At 37.0% G+C, this 22,280-nt stretch overlaps 1 protein-coding gene across 2 annotated transcripts in view; it reads right to left on the reverse strand.

Annotated features, from left to right (window-relative positions):
- The window catches only part of EYA3 (EYA transcriptional coactivator and phosphatase 3), a 109,201-nt gene that overhangs the window by 64,515 nt on the left and 22,406 nt on the right, over positions 1-22,280 (reverse strand). For both annotated transcript variants that reach the window (XM_059376859.1, XM_059376860.1), the window contains exon 2: positions 5,062-5,162. In XM_059376859.1, coding sequence (XP_059232842.1) covers positions 5,062-5,094 — 33 coding nt within the window. In that variant the 5' untranslated portion in view covers positions 5,095-5,162. The remainder of the gene's footprint in view (positions 1-5,061; positions 5,163-22,280) is intronic.

The raw sequence follows: 22,280 nt of genomic DNA on the forward strand, positions 1-22,280 counted from the left end.
ATGGAGAAAATGTACCTAAAATCATATCTACCAAACAAAAAAAGTTTGGGGGGAAGAAAATGTTATTATCACAGCTAATTTTTTATTTTTTTATAAACATATAATGTATTATTAGCCCCAGGGCTACAGGTCTGTGAATTGTCAGGTTTACACACTTCACAGCACTCACCATAGCACATACCCCCCTCCAGTGTCCATAACCCCACCACCCTCTCCCTACCCTTCATCCCCCAGCAACAGTTTAGTAGTTCCTCAAGTGGTTAAATATAGAATTACCATATAACCCAGCCATTTGATTCCTAGCTATATAACCAAGAGAAATGAAAACATATGTCCATAGATGTTCATAACAGCATTTTTTAAAAAGATTATTTACTTATTTATTTATCTGACAGAGAGAGATCACAAATAGGCAGAGAGGCAGGCAGAGAGAGACGAAGGAAAGCAGGCTCCCTGCTGAGCAGAGAGCCCGATGTGGGGTTCGATCCCAGGACCCTAGGATCATGACCTGAGCCGAAGGCAGAGGCTTTAGCCCATGGAGCCACCCAGACACCGTGTTCATAACAACATTATTCAAAATACCCAAAAAGTAAAAACAACATGAATGAATGGATAAATGGATAAATAAAATGATAAAATAATGATAAATTAAATAATGACTGATAAAATTTAAAAATCCATACAATATTATTTAGCAATAAAAGGGAGTGAAGTACTGAGACATGTTGCAAAGTAAATGAACCGTGTGAAAAGACTAGGCTAAGTGGAGGAAGCTGGTCACAAAGAATCACAAACTGTATGATTCCATTTATATGAAATGTCCACAAATCAGTAAATTTGTAGACAGAAATTAGATTAGTAGTTGCCTAGGGCTGCAGGGGATGGGGAAATTGGGGGGTGACTGCTAATGGGTATGGAGTTTCTTTTGGGAATGATGAAAATGTTTTAAAACGGATTCTGGTGATGACTGAAAAACACTGTGACTATACCAAAAACCACTGAATTGCTTTTTTTTTTTTTTAAAGATTTTATTTATTTATTTGACAGACACAGAGATTACAAGTAGGCAGAGAGGAAGGCAGAGAGAGAGAGGGGGGAAGAAGCAGGCTTCTGGCTGAGCAGAGAGCCCGATGTGGGACTCGATCCCAGGACACTGGGATCATGACCGGAGCGGAAGGCAGCAGCTTAACCGACTGAGCCACCCAGGCGCCCCTGAATTGCATTTTAAAAAGAAGATGTGAATTGTATCTCAAACCTGTTATTTTAAAAAATGACATAATCTTATAGGCATGTTATAACTAAAGATAACACAAAAAGAACCACTGACAAATTTGTGAATCAGGGTTCTATTTGTGCCTCTGCTTAAAAAAAAAAAAAAAAATTATGCTTTTAACATAACAGAGCAAGGGAATACTAGTAACACAGTACATGAATTCAGAATATCTGTGTTCTGTGGATGACTCTGTGATTTTTCAGATGATCAATGCTGGCTCTGCCCTGACATCTCAAAGTTTTAGGTTTATAAGATAAAACTGCTGCAAGTCTGGAGGAGCAGAACTCATTAGAAATAACTTGAGTCCTTGCTTATACACACAGGAATATAAATATTTTTAAAAATTGAGGTATGCTGGGGCACCTGGGTGGCTCAGTGGGTTAAAGCCTCTGCCTTCGGCTCAGGTCATGATCCCAGAGTCCTGGGATCAAGCCCTGAGCCCGGCTCTCTGCTCAGCAGGGAGCCTGCTTTCCCCCTCTCCATCTGCCTGCTGCTCTGCCTACTTGTGATCTCTGTCAAATAAATAAATACAATCTTTAAAAAAAAAAAAAAGAAAGAAAGAAAAGAAACAAGAAAGGGATAATTCAGTAGGAAAGAGACAAGACGAGCTAATCAGAGTAACATAACTCCAGCTAATAATGCCCACCAGTAACATCTCTCTATGTATACAGGTAACGGTAGGGTTAAAGTTCTCGGTTTTATTTATTATCAACTTGGGATAGAACTACTTTTTCTACTCAAATTTTAGACCTCTACTACAGCCTGTGAATACTTTTCTCCTCAAAGTACAATATTTACTCTTCCTACTCTAATTATTTTTAACAGTTCATAAATATTCATGTTTTTTAAAAAATTTCATGTTTTCTTAGATTCCATATTTGTCTAGTTGGCATCCATTCATCATAGGGACAAACTATTGACCCAAGTTGTGTACATCTCCCTTGTGATGCAGGGCCCATACTCTGATCCATCTCCTCTCCAACATACACATCAAGTCAGTATTTCCCTTGCTCTAATCATCCCACCCAGAAACAGACACCAGACACCTACTGACAGCCACAATGCCCCCAAAGCCCTTGGAATTATTCAAACAAACTAAACCTTGTTTACCTCGCCTTGCCTGTGGTAACCCCAATAAAGCCCGTGGCCTATAAATTCCCGTTGCTCCTTCCTGCCTCCTAACTGACACTGGTGCGTCTCCCTTTGGCCCTGGGTGGTGTGCCATGCTTTCCATATCTAAGGACAATGAGTAACATTAAACTCTTCTTTCAGTGGCACTGACCTCCCCATGTCGTCACTCAGTTACCTTTCTAAATTAAGACACAAATCAAAATAAATGACACTCTGTGACAATCACCATTTACAGTCAGTAGAAAATTTGTTTTTAAAATGCTTTAATTTTTTAAAAATGCTTTAATTTCTCACCTTCTTAACAGTCAGGTTTTGTACATTGTGTTATAGAAATTGAACAGAACAGCAAGGAAATGAAGCAGAGCAGAAAAGATGACTCACCAGCAGGTCAGCCTCACAATTCTCATTACTTTCAATAAATACGGAGTAACTAGTAATACCCATTTCCATAATGTGTCAACAGATAAGTCTTGAAACTAGACCTCCTGACTAGACTTCTGTCTTGCTACATAAAAACTCAATGACATAATTTTCTTTGGCATACTTAATGCCTCTAATTTAGCTATGTGTTCTCATAGTACATATCCTAGGAACACTGCTAAGGATGATTTTTAGTTCTACCATTTCCCTAATTATTGTTGCCCCATCAGGGATAAGGGATGACACTTCATATGTTCCAAGATCATTTTACCAATTGCTTATGTCTTTCTAGTTTTATTTATTAAAAAAGATTTTCTTTATTTATTTGTCAGAGAGCGAGAAGCAGACTTCCTGCTGAACAGGGAGCCTGATGCCAGACTTGATCCCAAGATTCTCGGATTGTGGCCTGAGCTGAAAGCAGATGCTTAACCAACTGAGCCATCCAGGCGTCCTGCTCTTTCTAGTTTTATACTTACCTTAAGAAAGGGGGCTAAAAGAATAATGGCAAAGTAATCATTAGCATGTACTCTCAATGTAACAACAAATACTAAAAATGTATTAAAGGACTTGATGCAAGCCAGTGCCCATCCTTCTGTGATATAAAGAATACATCTAGAACATGAAAAACATGCCCTATCATCTGCTTTCAAAACTCAATTTTTTTCCAAGTTGGATTTTCATAAATGTAAACATATTATTATTCTACATTCTTTCTTACTATGAAATACAAGAGGCTCATTCAGGATAGTAAATTGCCTTAGGATTTATCTAACTTCAGAAAGAGAAACAACACAAAAGGAAAAAATTCTTTAATATAAAAGTATCTTGAGGGGCGCCTGGGTGTCTCAGTCATTGAGCGTCTGCCTTCAGCTCAGGTCATGATCCCAGGGTCCCGTGATCAAGCCCCACGTTGGGCTCGCTGCTCAGTGGAGGCCTGCTTCTCCCTTTCCCTCTCCCCTGGAAAGGGCTTGAGTTCCCTTTCTTGCTGTATCTCTGTCAAATAAATAAATAAAATCTTAAAAAGAAAAAAAAAGTATCTTGAAAGAATGATTACTATTGTTTTCCTATTATATTTTATTTATTTTTTAAGTAGGCATCATGCCCATGGTGGGGCTTGAACTCACAAACCAGAGATCAAGAATTGGATGCTCTACTGACTGAGCCAGCCCGGTGCCCCAGCTTTCCTTTTTTAAATGCTAAGAGTCAAAATACAGAAAGAGCAAAACAAACAAAGGCCATGGCAAAGGCAATAATCTGTATCACCTGGGGACATTTAGAATTTTTACTTATTTATATTAAATATTTATAAGAAATTAAGACTCTAACCTAGACTCTAGGATCTTACGTTTTTAACAATTAGGTAGTGGTCAAATTATACTTTTCTTCAACTTTTTTTTTTTTTTTTTTTAAATTAAGTCAGTCAGGGGCACCTGGGTGGCTCAGTGGGTTAAAGCCTCTGCCTTTAGCTCAGGTCATGATCCCGGGGTCCTGGGATGGGGCCCCACATCAGGCTCTCTGCTCAGCAGGGAGCCTGCTTCCTCTTCTCTCTCTCTGTCTGCCTCTCTGCCTACTTGTGATCTCTGTCTGTCAAATAAATAAATAAAATCTTTTAAGTAATTTAAAAATTAATTAATTAAGTCAATCAGAGAAATTTAGGTAAAGATAAAACTAAGTTTTCAGGCAGAAATGATACGTATATATACTGTTTTACTGGTAAACAGATGCCCTCTTTTATTTTCTAAAAACTTTAAGAATAGCCATTGGTGTTTTTTCTATTTTAATGGCATTTCCAAATACAATATGTAATTTTTTAATACTGTATTTTCTAAGCAGACTCTCTAGAATTATACTAACAAAACTGAATTTAAGAACGCTGTTTTCTTAGAAGGGAAGTATTAGGAAGTCTTCTCCTTATTTTTATTCTAATTTGGAATCTCTAGTATAACTGAGTAATATTTAAAATCTTTTACAATTAGCTTTTCTATAAAGAACTTTAAATTGGGGCGCCTGGGTGGCTCAGTGGGTTAAAGCCTCTGCCTTTAGCTCAGGTCATGATCCCAGGGTCCTGGGATCAAGTCCTGCATCAGGCTCTCTGCTTACCAGGGAGCCTGCTTCCCCCACCAACCTTACCTGCCTCTGTGCCTACTTGTGATCTCTGTCTGTCAAATAAATAAAAATTAAAAAAAAAAAAAAAAAAAAAAAGAACCTTAAAGTGTTAAAGGAGACACTTTACTTACTGGTTGTTCTGGTAAGTCTTGCTCTTCTTCCATGAGGACCAGTATTCCTTCCTAACGTTTATGTGGCTGGATTGCGAGTGTCTGTCAGCAGTCTTCACTGTCTGTTTAAAAAAGGGGGGATTCAAAGCTTTATGAACTCTTAAAGCATTATCATTGAGGTCATCAGAGAATAATTTTTTTAAACTTTTTGTTACTCCAAGCTTTCTACGTGAGTCCCAATCTCAAAATCTCAAACCTGCACGTGGCTTTTCAAAATTGACATGCTGCACCAAGTCGAGATAGGTGCACACAATGACCTTTATACTGCCTAGCAAAAGCCAACACGTGGAACCCCTTCTGCTGTACTTAAAACCCGGTTACTATAGTGCCTAATGCACTAAACATCTTATAATGACAGCCATGTGCAGATAACTAAAACGTGATTTTAGGATTACTGTTACATTAAAAAATGATAAAAACTAGCCTAGGAAGTCAGTAAGTTATGATAACATCTAACCTGCTTGAATGTGGAACATTTACATAACTGTTAACACAGACACACTGAATCACTTTAAATGGAACAAACTGGAATATCGATTAAATACTTTCACAACCAACTATCTGTATATATGCAATTGATTTTAAAGAAAATTCTTCTGGACTTATTTTAGTAATTCAAATAAATAAGTAAAGCAAAACCTTGAATTTTAGAACTAAGGAAAAATTATGTAAAACTAACACCCAATTTTATTCTGAAATAATAAGCTCCACTAAATATATTACCTAGTCAATGTTTTTTTCATTTAAAAGAGAGAAAAAGAGAGTGTGTGCAAACAGCGGAGAGGAGCAGAGGGAGAAGGAGCCGCAGACTCCCTGCTGAGACGGATGCAGGGCTTGATCCCAGGACCCTGAGATCAGGACCAGAGTCAAAGGCAGATACTTTAACGACTGAGCCACCCAGGAGTCCCACTATCTAGTCAATTTTTAAGCAAACTCTACCTTCTCAGACCCCGCTCTTCCTGTCCTCATTTTTCAAACTAAGAAAGAAAAATAGAGGACTCAAAACCCCCCATTTACTGGTATGAACTTCCTACTGTGGCCTGCTGGCAAGAAATAGGTACGTATCATGAAACTAAACACATTATAAAAACAAAAACTCCGTATCTATTCAACACAAATGAAAATGACACTTCTCCAAAACTGATGTGACCATTTATGCTTTTAATGAAGGTCACACTTGTTTTACTTCTACTAACCACTGTAACTAAACATATAAAAGCAAAATCAAGTATAGAACCTTATCACTGAAGTAACGAACAGAGATTAAAAAAAAAAAAACATGCTGTCAAATAAATAAAGTTTTTTAAAAAAAGGGGCGACTGGGTGGCTCAGTGGGTTAAGCCTCTGCCTTCAGCTCAGGTCATGATCCCAGGGTCCTGGGATCGAGCCCCACATCGGGCTCTCTGCTCAGCAGGAAGCCTGCTTCCTCCTCTCTCTGTCCCCCTCTCTCTGCCTCCCTCTCTGCCTACTTGTTAAAAATTTAAAAAAAAAATGAAAAGGGAAATGAAAACCCTCAGTTGTGCCATATCACCCCTCCCCTCTTTTGCTCTATAGCGATGCAATACAACACACTTTATTTTACAGCCAAGCTCCAGAATGAGAAAAAGAGGGAACACACACGTGATTAGAGGCAGAAGAGCCCAACTCTACCGTGACTTTATTCCCTTCCCTGACCTAGATGTCACAAGAAAAAAGGTTTAAAGGTCAGAAGCGCTTGGTGATCAATACTCACGTGTAGCTCATACAGAGCCCCAAAAGCCAAGCTCTCCAACTACATGACGCAGGTAACTGGTGCTGCAGAATTACAGGGCACAGTAACTAAAGCCCACAGGAGCTATCTTGCCTGAATTTGTTTTGCTCTCCTCAGAAGAGCATAATCAATGTGACGTGAAACGGATTCACAACTGTGAAAGATGAAACATTTTTATGTTTTATCAGCTTCTACCTATCTTAGATTTAAATTGAAATGTCTTTATTTTATGGGCTTTTAATACTGTCTAAATGTACTTCTGTACATATATAATTTCATCCCCAAAGGAGCAAAATAGGGCCAAATCATGAGGGAAGTGGGATACCTTTAATAACTCATTTGTTGGATTTTTGTGTGATCATCTCTCACCTAAGCAAAAAGTTATAGTATTCCATGTTTTACTTAATTGAAAGCCATATGTAATCATTGCAATCTCTAATTAGTAGATTCTCAGCACGGGAGAGGGAGGGGATATTCCTTCTCATGGGGGAAGGGTTATAAAATCTACCTCTGGGCAAGAATAAGGTAAGAAATTTTGTTTTAAAAAAGGATATTCAATAACATGTGCTTTAATTTTAAACACAAGAACTGATTTCAAAAATATAAACATTAAAGGGGCACCTTTTTTATTTATCAAAAAGGGATCATAGGTTTTACAAGGTAAAAAATACTATTCTTAATTATGGGGAAATAAATTCTCAAGTCATACAAAATTAAATGTTAAAATCTTGAATTTTGTTTTCTAAAAATAGGGCAAAATAACAGTGATTTTATAATGAAAAGAAGGAATTTTCCATTTTTCTTAAGACAAATTCTATGGTTAAGTTGCAAGAAAACTTTAAGGGAAAAATTGGAAGCCATTCTTTCTTCCTCTCCTATTTCTTATTTGAAAATAAGCACTACTGTTTCAATCTTAAAAGTGACCTTTATTTTCTCAGCTTTTCAATTTAGGGGAATAAAAGGGCATAATTTCTATAGTTAGGAAAAAATTTTAAAAATCAAGTAAATGGATCAATGATCACTAACAATTTTGATCATTTAAAACAAATGAAAGCTGGGGTGCCTGGGTGGCTCAGATGTTTAAGCATCTGCCTTTGGCTTGGGTCATGATCCCAGAGTCCTGGGATCAAGTCCCACATTGGGCTCCCTGAGCCTGCTTCTCCCTCTCCATGTCTACTGGCTTTGCCTACTTGTGCTCCTTCTGTCAAACAAACAAACAAACAATCTTTTTAAAAATAAATAAATAAAACAAACAAAAGCAATCTTACAAGGAAAGCACATGATTTATTACAGCATCTTCTGGGATTCCATCAGCAACATGTAAAATGCCTAAAATTGCAAACTTACAAATTTACAAATAATTTAAAAGTAATTTATTTGCAAATATTTTAATTTACAAATTTAAAATTTTCCAATAATTTATAATTTGACTAATCTGAAATATAAGACTTACTAAATACAAGAATTCAAGTATTTGTCACATTCCTAGAACTTCTCAATATGCTAAAACTTTAATATTAAGATCTCTTACCATTTTCTATAAGTGCACATGCTTATAATCAAGTCACATTTACTAGCAACCAGATGAAAGTGTTGTATAACACAAACAGTGCTCCAGTATTTGATAATTTAAAAAGTACAGAATTACTATAATTGATAATTTAAAAAGTACAGAATTACTATACAAATCTTAGTATTCTCTTTTTCATGTACTAGTTCTAGAGTTTATTAATCTAAGTGGGTTTTTGTAAACCATTAATGTAACCTGACATTATTCTACAAATGAAATTCATCTTCTAAAATACCCAAAAATATAATGACTTGACATAGAAGTAAAAAGTGGATTCTTAAGTGCACTTAATGAATACAGCTCATTATATAAAGTGGATTCGTTAAGTGCAACTTAAATGAATACAGTTATTATAACTTAGTCAAACAGCCAGTGAAATTACAAAACATGCTGTGAGTTGATCTTTTAAGTGCTTTTAAGCATTTGGATAGTAATGTCTTCTCACAATTTTCTAGTTTCAATTCTTACTGTTTTTTTTTTTTTAAGATTTTATTTATTTATTTATTTGATAGAGAACACAAGTAGGCAGAGAGGCAGGCAGAGAGAGAGAGAGAGAGAAGCAGGCTCTGCACTGAGCAGAGAGCCCGATGCAGGGCTCGATCCCAGGACCCTGGGACCATGACCTGGGCCGAAGGCAGAGGCTTTAACCCGCTGAGCCACCCAGGCGCCCCTCAATTCTTACTGTTGATTTCTAAATACACCTTTTTTATCATGAGAGTTTGTCAGTATCTCTATGCCTTTATACACAGAAATCTAGGAAAAATCTACAACCAAGAACAGAAATGGTATTATTTCTGTAGACTTTCCCTATCTGCAAATGCTGACAAGACAAAAATAGGGAATTCTGTTTGGATTAAAAAAGGTCACAAATTTAAATACTGTGATTTCACATGTTCATAAATAAAGCAGGATACTTTTATAATATGGCAGCTATAATTTTTCTTTTTAATCATTAAATGTTAGAAGGGAAATAATTAGTAAATATTTTACTTCAAAATTCTAATTAGATTCCTACCTGATAATTTCTGTTTTGTACCAAGTTGAACATACTATTCAACCTTTAACTGTAAATGGCTACAAGCAAAAACCTAGGTTACTGCAATGTTATTATAGCACTCAAGTACAGAAAGGGGGAAAAAATATATATATATATGTTCTACATACACACATATAAAGAGCAGAATAAAGATCAAATTGCTTTCAAAGAAAATAAAGTATATATTACTCCTAATTATAACATCAAGAGAAGTATCTAAATAGAGCACAATATTTGGATTGTAGGTCCTAGAAGGGGAACTTTCATGTGGCAAAGTGTGCACAGATTAACTGAGTATCTTTCATATAATTCTAAAGAGAAAACAGGTAGCTCATAAAGTTAATCACTGACCACACTGTATTTTAGAAGTCTACTTAATATTTCTTCCAAGGCGTGCTATATATATATATATATATGTATTATTATTATGTTTTTTTTTTAGAACACACTAAATAAAAGGCTAAAGAAATTTCCCTGGGGAAAATGAACAGCACCCTTCCCAAAATTAAATATATCTCAGCAATAAAAGTTATAAACAAAAGTAATCTAAAAAGAAGTATCAAAAAAGTGGTATATTATCACTTAAGATTATTAACGTGGATTGGGGTGCCTGGGTGGCTCAGTGGGCCTCTGCCTTCAGCTCCGGTCATGGTCCCGGGGTCCTGGAATCAAGCCCCACATCGGGCTCTCCACTCAGCGGAGAGCCTGCTTCCCCCTCTCTCTCTTCCTGCCTCTCTGTCTACTTGTGATCTCTGTCAAATAAATAAATAAAATCTCTTTAAAAAAAAGATTATTAACGTGGATTACTTTAGGATTTAAAAGTACATAATTAGTAAATATCCACCATGGTATCCTCAAATACAATTATGTGTGTGCCTTGAAGAATGAAACAATAAGCAAAATACCATCTTTTAGTGGCTTTAAGACAACTGCTTCAAGTATTGTTATTCAACAATAACAGATCTATTCTAAAGGAGACCCTTAAATGAATTCAGAAACTAGTACCCTAACACTCAAAGAACCAAACATAAAACCTGAAGATACCTCTTAAACTCTAATTTATAAACTAAGAGGCCTTATAAGGCAAAATCATGAAATCAATGATTTCAAAATATAAGAAAACATTTCTGTGGTCTCCTGCAGAACATTGCTTATTAGTTGTGTCAGGGGGCATGTAGTAATTTGGCCTTCATAATCCATAGAACATATATATTAGTTTCAAACGAGAAGAGAACAAAGGTTTATTCTAATACCTACAAATATCTTGTGAAAATTAGGCAAAAATAACAATGAGTATCTTGGAGGAGTGGAGAATTATTGAGGGAATTCAGGAAGATTTACCCTACAACAGCCTTTAAAACCAATTACAGTGGGAAGGATAAGAGCAATCATTTACCAAGCATATATAATATAGCAAATATTTTTACATTTATTGTCTTACCTAGTTTTTTTTTCTTTTGGGTTTTTTTTTTTTTTTTTTTTTTTGTCTTACCTAAGTTTTATCTCCACAACGATCCTAAGACATAGTGTTATCTTCATATTATGGACAAGGCAACTAGGACTCAGAGATTTAAACAATGCCTGAGAGTAACAGCAATAATGTTTGAGGTTAAGGCAGAAATATACCAAATAAAGAGGCTGGAGGATGATGGTGATGGTTGCACAACACTGTGAATGTACTTAATACCACTGAATGGTATATTTAAAGTGGTTAAAATAGTTAATTCTGTTATATATATTTACCATAATAAAAAGATATAAAAAGACCCATGAGGGGCACCTGGGTGGTTCAGTGGGTTAAACCTCTGCCTTTGGCTCAGGTCATGGTCTCAGGGTCCCAGGATCAAGCCCCGCATCAGGCTCCCTGCTCAGCAGGCAGCCTGCTTCCTCCTCTCTCTGCCTGCCTCTCCACCTACTTGTGATCTCTGTCTGTCAAATAAATAAATAAAATCTTTAAAAAAAAGACCCATGAAACAAGAAATACCAAAGCAATAATCAAATCTAAATAGAGCTTATAAACTAGAATTTAAATAAAAACTTGAAACAAAACAAGAACAAACAAAAGTGCTTATAAGTAGAGAACTCAGGATTTAAAAATACTGCCAGAGGGCACCTGGCTGGCTTAGTTGGTAGAGCATGCAACTCTTGGTCTTGCGGTACATATATACATGTATATATACATATAGATATGTATATATATATATATGGGGCACCTGGGTGGCTAAGTGGGTTAAAGCCTCTGCCTTGGGCTAAGGTCATGATCCCAGGGTTCTGGGATCGAGCCCCGCATCCAGCTCTCTGCTCCACAGGGAGCCTGCTTCCTCCTCTCTCTCTCTGCTTGCCTTTCTGCCTACTTGTGATCTCTGTCTGTCAAATAAATATATAAAATCTTTAAATAAATATATATATGTATGTATATTGCCAGAAAAACAGTATCAATGTTCTAAATTCTAAATAAACAAAAAACATTCAAGAAATTTTGGAGAAAGCAGATTAAGCATATTTATCTCATCTGTGGAAAAGAGATAAAAATTGTGTGCAAAAGAAGAAAGCATAAATAAATCAACAGATGTGATTATATAAAATATACTTTCTGCAATAAGGAATAACGAATCTAAGATTTAAAGAATATAACATGGGGCATCTGGGTGGCTCAGTTGGTTAAGTGTCTGCCTTTGGCTCAGGTCAGGATCCCAGGGTCCTGGGATCGAGCCCCATATTGGGCTCCCTGCACAGCAGGAAGTCAGCTTCTCCCTCTCCCTCTACTTCTCCCCTTCTCATGCCCACTCTTTCTCTCACTCACTCTCTCTCAAAGAAAGGAAATCTTTTTTAAAAATTTAAAAGGGAAGAATATAATAGAAGCAACACCTGCGATAATTATGATAAACCTTAATGTCTGCAATATAAACCCACCCAATTCAACATTACTGATCATCTGTTATGTAGCAAATGGTAACTAAATACACATCCATCAAAGGACACAAACAGTTTAACCACCAGGATCAAATCAGCACTTGGGAAAAAAGCCTCTCACTACTAACTAAATAAATTTTAATATTTTTAAGATACTACTTCATACCTAAGAAAATACCAAAAATAAATCTAAACAACAAAACTGAGTGTTATCTGAGCTATAAGAAATATTCAGGCATAGTTGTAAAATCATGTTATCCTCAGACTGTTCTCTGGTTAGACTATAAAACAGATCATAAAATTATCCATGGCCTGATTAATTTCCTAATTTTTTTCCCAAAAATTAAACAGAGGGGTAAAAAGCTAACTCTAATTCCAAAAAAGAGTAAGTTTGTTCAGAGAAATGAAAACTCAGAAAACATGTGGAGAATGGCTTACCCATACTGTAATTCTATGAATGAATATCTTATATTAAAACGGAAACTGTAGGGGCACCTGGGTGGCTCAGTGGGCTTTAACCCACTGGTTAAAGCCTCTACCTTCGGCTCGGGTCATGGTCCCAGGGTCCTGATCTCTGCTCAATGGGGAGCCTACTTCTTCCCCCTCTCTCTCTCTGTCTGCCTCTGCCTGCTTGTGATCTCTGTCAAATAAATAAAAATTAAAAAAAAAAAATCTTTAAAAGGTGAAAGAGAGGACATCTGGGTGGCTCAGCCAGCTAGGCATCTGCCTTTGGCTCAGGTCCTAATCCCAGGGTCCTGTGACAGAGCCCCAAATTGGGCCTCCTGCTCAGCAGGGAGCCTGCTTCTCCCTCTGCCTGCTGCTCCCTCTGCTTGTGTGTGCTCTCCTGCTCTGACAAATAGATAAATAAAATCTGTTTAAAAAATAAATAAATAAGAAATAAAAGGTGAAAGACCATGAGAGACTGTGGACTCTCAGAAACAGAGATGGTTTTGGAAGGGAGGGTGGGTGGGAGGATGGGTGAGCCTGGTGGTAGGTATTCAGGACAGCATGGACTGCATGGAGCATGTTTATGGGGTGCATAAACAATGAATCTTGGAACACTGAAAAAATTAAATTAAGAAGAATATAAGAAGAAAAGAAATTAAATTAATTATGGAATAATGCTAACAGCTTAAATGTAATTTGTTAAGAGTCAAAAGCAGATCTCAAGGGACAACGTCTTAAGGTTTGGAAAGTAAAATGTTTATGCACATTATTTTATAAATGCTCCTTAAAAAGTGTTCCTCAAGACATTAAGTTAAAATTGGACACAACTCCTCCATTCTTGCCCCACTCTTTTTCCTCAGGAAAAAAAAATTTAAACTCTGGGGAAAAAGCAATTTAAATTGCATTGATCCTCCCTTACCCCAAATCTTAAAGAAGTTCAAGACAGCACTACAGACGGAAAGATTCATTAAATTTTTATTCCATTATCTCTTTCGTAAGAATGAAGTGAAGTTAGACGCTGCACGCAAGCACAGAATTGGCTCATTTAACTGTTCTGTACAAAAGCACTGAACTTCCACTAGTTAAAGAATTTGATACCAGATGATGTTTCACATTTGATTTTGCCCTACTGGAGAGAAACTGTTCATTCTATGAATGGAAGAAAATACATAACATAAAATGTTACAAGGCACATAGATTTTAGAGATAATCAATTTCAGAGCTGAGTAAATTAAAATCAAAGAGAGGAAGGCACTGCCTCAGGAAGACTCTTAAGCAGCAGAACCAGTAGCAGGACCCAAGATTATGAACTCCCCCGTCTGAAGTTTTTCTCCTTTCACGTAGAATTGAGTATCTGAGTCCCTTTTTTAAAACCACATTTCTAATATATTTTTTAAAGATTTTATTTATTTATTTGACAGAGAGAGAGATCACAAGTAGACGAAGAGGCAGGCAGAGAGATAGAGGGAAGCAGGCTCCCTGCTGAGCAGAGAGCCCGATGCGGGACTCGATTCCAGGACCCTGAGATCATGACCTGAGCTGAAGGCAGCGGCTTAACTCACTGAGCCACCCAGGCGCCCCACATTTCTAATATTAACATAGGCTATTTATTCCTTTTCCTACATTAAATCTCTATTCTGTTACATTACTCTGACTTCATGGTATAATAGCATAATTTTAAAATGTTTTAAATTTACAAATTCAAAACTTTATCAATATCTTAACTGGCATCTTAAGGACCGCCCCAAAATCCTAAAACAAGATTCTTTTTTTATGCTGCTTTTTAACTTCCTGGGCAGTCCAGCAAAAATAACAATTTAACTTCCCTTTACAGCCATAAGTCTTTAATTTACAATGTACAGGCTGATTTATTATTAATGAAACAAGTAATTTTAATTACAAGGTATATGAAAGTAAATTCTTCTACTATTTCTGTTCAGAGATAAGCATTATGATTTTAGAAAATTAAAATACTTCCTAACTTACAAAAACCTCAATGTTGTTAATGAAAGATTTCTCTCTCTATTGTTAATATTTAAGAATTCTTCAAAACTCTTCTGATCTTGACTGGCAGTTAACAATTCTGGTAATACCATTGTTATGTACGACTTGTTATAATTTCAAATCCATGTTTTCAAAGTTTGTTTTGGACAAAGTTGTGGTATGAACTTATTTTGAATAGCCTGTTTTGAAGTTGGGTATTAGGGTTTTCTTTCGCACCTGCAATGGAGAGGACCTTTACATCACTGATACCATGGTAAGAGCAATGGTGTCCAGCAAGTGCTGGACTTTTAAACTTTAAAAACCCAAGAAGTTTGACCAACTCGATGGTGTTCAGTCTGGGCAAGGCTACTCTTTGCAGATCTACATAGCCCTCTTAGGATCGTTTTTTGTTTTTTAAGATTTTTATTTACTTATTTGACAGACAGAGATCACAAGCAGGCAGAGAGGCAGGCAGAGAGAGAGAGGAAAAAGCAGGCTTCCTGCTGAGCAGAGAGTCAGATGCAGGGCTCAATCCCAGGACCCTGGGATCATGACCTGAGCCGAAGGCAAAGGCTTTAACCAACTGAGCCACCCAGGCACCCCATCTCTCTTAAGATCTTGAGAAGCTTGCTCATGCTACGGCCATACTACCTGTCATCACCAGGGGCAATAAAATCATGTAGCAGTCTCAGGAGTAGACGGCACATCTGTTCAGGCCTTGGTGAGGCTACTCCTCATAGGCAGTGGTTCCTGGAGTAACACCCTTCAGAGCAACCCACCTTGCCAGCAACACCAGTATTACTGTCTGCTAGCTACATGCACCAGCAGCAAAGGACCTAAGGCAGCAGCTGATAACCAGCTTTTAGTTGGAATGACTGACTCTTACCAAGACCAGCTTGTAGAAAGGTACACTTCAACTAAATGTGGACTTTATTTCTTGCATCTCCCCTTTGCCTGGAGCAGTAGGGTAATTAATTTATCATTAGTTTGCAGTATGTTGTTTCTTTATTGGCTTATTATAAGACATTATCCTATGCTACTGGCTTATAAAATATTAATATTATAAATTATAATTCCCGCAATGTTAAATAAATTACTGTTAAATAATTTGTGTTAAATAAATTATTGGCAAAGACAGTCTCTGTCTCTGAGCATAATTTGCCCCCAAAGAAAACAGCTACTAATTTTCTTATGGTTGGTCCTATGATTCCTATGGAATATTCATCCTAAATTCCACAGTGGCAGAGATCACTTTCTTCTTTTTAGTATCTGACAGCACATTCTGGGTATTCAATAAACACGTATTCAATCGAGCACAATTTCTAGGCTCTTGATTCTTCTATATATTTACTGAAAACCAGCTCACTAAGAAACTTTGATATATTTAGAGGCACAAAAAAATTCAAATCTTTACTTTTCCCACTTCTAGCCTTAGGTATCTGTACCTAAGTCACAACGTTAATCCTTTACAAGGTTTTGTTAACTGACCTGAAGAATATAATTTTGAAGTCTGTGTTAACTGAAAAGTTCCCTTCAAGTAAAAGCAAGGAATGAAATACCGTAAATCAAATTTTTAAATCACATCCATAACAAGGGATCACAGCACAGGTACTACTTATTTAAAAATTAGGAGCCCTCAGGTTCCTCTCCCTTAACAGATGAATGTTTAAAGTTAGAAAAAGATGGGGCACCTTGGTGGCTCAGTGGGTTAAACCCTCTGCCTTCGGCTCAGGTCATGATCCCAGGGTCCTGGGATTGGGCCCTGCATTGGGCTCTCTGATAGGCAGGGAGCCTACCCCCTCCCCCCCACCTGCCTCTTTACCTACTTGTGATCCATCTGTCAAATAAATAAAATCTTTAAAAATAAATAAAGTTAGAAAAAGAAAAGAAAAGTGGGGGTTGGGGGGTGAGTAGGGAAAGAGAGAGAGAATCCCCTTGCCCAACACATATATACACAGAAAATAGATTTCTGATAAAAGATAGATCAACACTTTAATCCCTAGAATCAACGAATGTAACCTTATTTGGAAAAAAGAGTCTTTGCAATTGTAATTACAGATTTTTAGATGAGGAAATGCTGCTGGATTATCTGGGTAGGTCAAAAATGCCATCTTTGCTAAGTGTGAAAATGAAAAAGGAAACCTCATATATGGAGCTGGAAGGCCTTAAAGGGGGTGTTTTCAAGCCCTACCAACTTGCCAACTATAGACCCCAAAAAGAAGAAGCCTACTCTACTACCGCAGTGGTCAGTAAGATATAAGATAACCTCCTAGCCTGGCCAGTGAGAAACCATCACCGCCCAGAACTCACTCTCCTCCAATGGAGAGCCCCTCCCTACTTCTTCCTTTTTCTCTATAAAGCTCGGGCATACCTCGCTTTGTTGCACTTCACTTTACTGCACTTTCCAGACACTCTTGATTTTTACAAATTGAAGGTCTGTGACAGCCCTGCATTGAGCAAGTCTATTGGCACCATTTTCCCAACAGCATTTGCTCACTTCGTCTCTATACCACATTTTGGTAATCTGACAATATTTTAAATTTTTTCACTATTATTTTATTTGTTGTAGTGATCTGCAATCAGCAATTTCTGATGTTACTAACTGTAACTGTTCTAAGGCACCACGAACCGTGCCATGCAAGATGGGCCAACCTAATCCATAAATGTTATGTGTGTTCTGACTGCTCCACTGACCAGCCATTCCCCCATCTCTCGCCCTTTCCTTGGCCTCCCGAGTCCCTGAAATGCAACAGTATTGAAATTAGGTCAATTAATAATCCTACAATGGTCTCTAAATGTTCAAGTGAAAAGAAGAGTCACACACCTTTCACTTTATTTTTTCAGTATAACCCATTTATTGAATTAGCTGGACTCAATAGGGTGCCATCTCATTAGGTCTCCTTTCTCTTTTTAATTTTTTTAAAAGATTTTATTTATTTATTTAAGAGAGAGAGAGAGTGAGAGAGAGCATGAGAGCTAAGAAGGTGAGAGGGAGAAGCGGACTCCCCATGGAGCTGGGATCCTGATGTGGGACTCGATCCCAGGACTGCGGGACCATGACTGGGGCCGAAGGCAGTTGCTTAACCAACTGAGCCACCCAAGCGCCCTATTTTAAATCTTTTTTATTTGAGTATAGTTGGCACCGAATGTTACATTAGTTTCAGATATACAACACGGTGATTTAAGATCTCTGTAAGTTATGCTATGCTCACCACAAATGTAGCTACCATCTATCACTACACAAGGCTATTATAATATCATTAACTATATTCCCTATGCTGTCTTTCATACCCATGACTTACTCTTTCTGTAACTGGAAGACTGTATCTCCCATTCCCCTTTATCTATTTTATCCTTCTCTCTGACAACCATAACTTTGTTCTCTGTATTTATGTCTGATTTTGCTTCTTGTTGTTTGTTTTGTTTTTTAGATTCCACATATGAGTGAAATCATATGCTATTTTCCTTTCTCAGTTTGACTTATTTCACTTAGCATAATATCCTCTAGGTCCATCCATATTGTCGCAAGATCTCATCCTTTTTTTGTATATATCTCATTTTTTTTTAAACTTATTTTCATATCTCTCACTTTAAATCAAAAGCTAGAAATGATTGAACTTAGTGAGGAAAGCATATCAAAAGCCAAGGTGGAATGAAAGCTAGGCCTCTTCTGCTAAACAGCCAAGTTGTGAATGCAAAGGAAAAGTTCTTGGAAGGAAATTAAAAGTGTGCTCGAGTGAACACATAAATGGTAAGAAAGAAAAACAGCAGGGGTGCCTGGGTGACTCAGTTGGTTAAACCTTCAGCTCAGGTCATCATCCCAGAGTTCTAGGATTGAGCCTCCCTCCTCGGCGGGGAGTCTGCTTCTCCCTCTGCTCCTTTTCCCACTTGTGCTCTCTCAAATAAAATCAAATCTTAAAAAAAAAAAAAAAGAAAAAGAAAAAGAAAGCAAAACGGCCTCATTGCTAATATGGGAAGAGTCTGAGTGGTCTAGATAGAAATCAAACCAGCCACAACATTCCCTTAAGCCAAAGCCTAATTCAGAGCAAGGCCCAAACTCTCTTTAATTCTGTAAAGGCAGAGAGAGGGGAGGAAGCTGCAGAAGAAAAATGTGAAGCCAGCTGAGGCTGGTTCCTGAGATTTACAGAAAGAAGCCATCTCCGTTTCATAAAAACGCATAGTGAAGTAGCAAGTGCTGATGTAGAAGCTGTATAAAGTTCTCCAGAAGATCTAGATAAGATACTGATGAAGGTGGCTTCCCTAAACAACAGATTTTAAATGCAGATCAAACAGCCTTAAGTTGGAAGAAGATGCCATCCAGGACTTTCATAGCTGGAGAGAAGAAATCAACACCTGGCCTCAAAGCTTCAAAAGAGAGGCTGACTCTTGCATTTCAAAAATGCCAGGGCCCTTAAGAATTATGCTAAAGCTAGTCTGCCTGCACTCTGTAAATGTAACAACAAAGCCTGGACGACAGCACATCAATTTACAATGTGGTTATCTGAAAAAAAATTTTTTTTTAAGATTCTATTTATTTATTTTAGGGAGAGAGTGTGAACGTAAGTGTGTGTTAGCGGAGAGGCGCCACAGAGAGAGGGACAAGCAGACTCCATGCTAAATGTGGAGCAGTCTGGGCTTGATCTCACGACCCTGAGACCGACCTCAGCCAAAATAAATCAACAGTTGGATGCTCAGCCGACTTGAGCCACCCAGGTGCCCCAGCATTCTGAATGTTTTAGTCCCACTGCTGAGACCTACTGCATAGAAAAAAAGATTCCTTTCAAAATATTACTGCTCACTGACAATGCACCTTGATCATCTAAGAGCTCTGATGCAGATACACAATGAGATTAATGTTGTTTTCAAGCCTGGATTGTATTATTCCAAAATTAAAATTATACCAAAATAAAAAACTTATCTTTAAAAAAGAGGGTATCACTACACACTAGCATGGCTGCAATAAACAAAGGAAAACTGGCCATACCAAGTGTTGACAAGGATGTAAAACAACTACAATTCTCACACTTTACTAGTATGAATGCAAAAAGGTACAACACTGCCACTGCGGAAAAGTTTGGTAGTTTCTTATAAACTAAACATATGTTTACCATATGACCCACTGAATCCCACTGAAGTATCCACCTAAATGAAAACTTATGTTCACACAAAAACCCGTACATGAATGCATATAGTGGCTTTGTTCACATATACAGTGAAAACTGTAAACAACTTAAATGTCCTTTAAACCGGTAAATGAATCGACTGTTGTATATTTATAGGATGGAATATTATGCAGCAATTCATGGAACAACTTAGATGAATCTCCACTATGCTAAGTGGAAGAAGCCAAGGTCAGGCATCTACATATTGTATACTTCCATTCATACGGCATTTTTTATATAACTGTAAGGACAGAAAAGATATCAGTGGTTGCCAGGTGCTAGGGATGGGAGACAGGACTGCTTCCACAGGGTTACAAGGGAACTTTACTGGGATGATGGAACTATTCTCCATCTTGATTATATTGGTCATTACATGATGGTATGTATTTGTAAAACTCATAGAACTGTACACTTAATATGATGAATTTATTATATGTGAATTATATCTCATAACATCATAAAAGGATCTATTTACATATTTAGAAAAAATTAATTATATACAAAGTTGATTAAAATTCTGTAACTGTAATATATGCAAATAAAATTATAAATATAGTTAGATCAATTTATGAGTAAATGGACTGAAATGCTGGTTAAGAAAATTATAAACAGAGTTGAATCAACAGTTCATGAGTACATGAAATGGCAGTACTACTTGATATCTTAACAGAAGAGTTTTCCATTACATAGATGACTTAAATAAGGTCAAATTGTATAAATTTTTAATTTTAAATATGACTATCCTCAACAGACACTCCTTCCCTACCTAAACTGGAGTGGTAGAAGAATTCTTCACCTATGCTAAGCCACTATAGGTAGATCTAAACAATTCCATCATTCAGAAGCAATTACACCTAAAATAAGAAAACAGATACCTGGGATGCCTGGGTGTCTTAGTCGGTTAAACATCTGCCTTCTGCTCAGATCATGATCCCAGGGTCCTGGGAATGAGCTCTGCTTTAGGCTCTCTGCTCAATGAGGAACCTGCCTGCTTCTTTCTTCTCCCTCTACTCCTCCCCCTGCTTGTGTCAAATAAATATATAAAATCTTAAAAAAAAAAAAATAGAAACTGATATTTACTTAAGGACAAAAACACAAAGTAGAGGGTACTTAAGAGATAGGCAATGAACCAACGATCTCTGCAAAACATATACACATTTATCAAGCCAGAAGAATTACTACATAGCAAAATACTTTGCAAACCCAATGATACCATGAAAACATGTGTCTGACAAAAACAAAGAGAAAAAAAAAATCCAAAGAAAAAAAATTTTTAAAAGATTTTATCTATTTATTCAAGACAGAGAAAGTGAGAGAGATAACAGAGGGAGAGAGAGAAATAGACTCGCGGCTGACCAAGGAAAGAGCCCAATACAGGGCTCGATCCCAGGGCCCTGATGTCATGACCCAAGCCAAAGGCAGCCACCTAACCACCCCTCAAAGAGAATTCTTTAGTTGGAAGTCTTAAAAGAGAAAAGTCACATAAAAGCCCACATCATCATTTATGGAGTGTCATTATGGATGTTAACATTGTACAGTACTGTTTTCTTTTAAAAAATATTTAAGGGACTTAGAAGAATAATACCAAAAAGGGTGCAAAAACTTGTTAAGCAAGCTTGCTTTGTAAGACACATGTTTCAGGGGCACCTGGCTGGCTCAATGGGTTAAGCCTCTGCCTTCAGCTCAGGTCATATCTCGGGGTCCTAGAATTGAGCCTCATACGGGGCTCTTTGCTAAGCAGGGAGCCTGCTTCCTGCTCTCTCTCTGCCTGCCTCTCTACCTACTTGTGATCTCTGTCAAATAAATAAATAAAATCTTTTTAAAAAAGTCAATCTTAAAATTCAGTGAATACTTACATTCAGAGAATCTAGTACAATACATGTGCCTAACACAAATAAAGGTACCCCAAAAATGTCAGTCCCCTTTGCATTTTTTAATATCTTGCTATGCACCAAGAGTGGAAGAATATATAAGTAGGACCACTTCCACAGGCTATTCACAGTCTACTGGATTTCTTAGTTATGAAACCACTGCAAATCCGCAAAAGAAAAAAAAAGTCAAAATTTAAAACTCCAATCTTTTAATTTGTATAGTGGTTTCTATACCACTGTAAAACGTTTTCTATAGAAATTAATTTTTCACTAATAGTCTTTTCTCAGTCCACATCTGTATATGTCCTATAGAGTAAGCTCTTTATATTTTTCTTTCCTTTTTAAATTGAAGTATAATGAACATACAGTGTTATATTAGTTTCAGGTGTACAATACAGTGATTCAACAATTCTGTACATTACTCAGTGCTTACCAAGATAAGTCTCAC

The sequence above is a fragment of the Mustela nigripes genome, chromosome 14 (assembly GCF_022355385.1).
Source record: "Mustela nigripes isolate SB6536 chromosome 14, MUSNIG.SB6536, whole genome shotgun sequence".
In the NCBI taxonomy this organism is placed as follows: Eukaryota; Metazoa; Chordata; class Mammalia; order Carnivora; family Mustelidae; genus Mustela; species Mustela nigripes.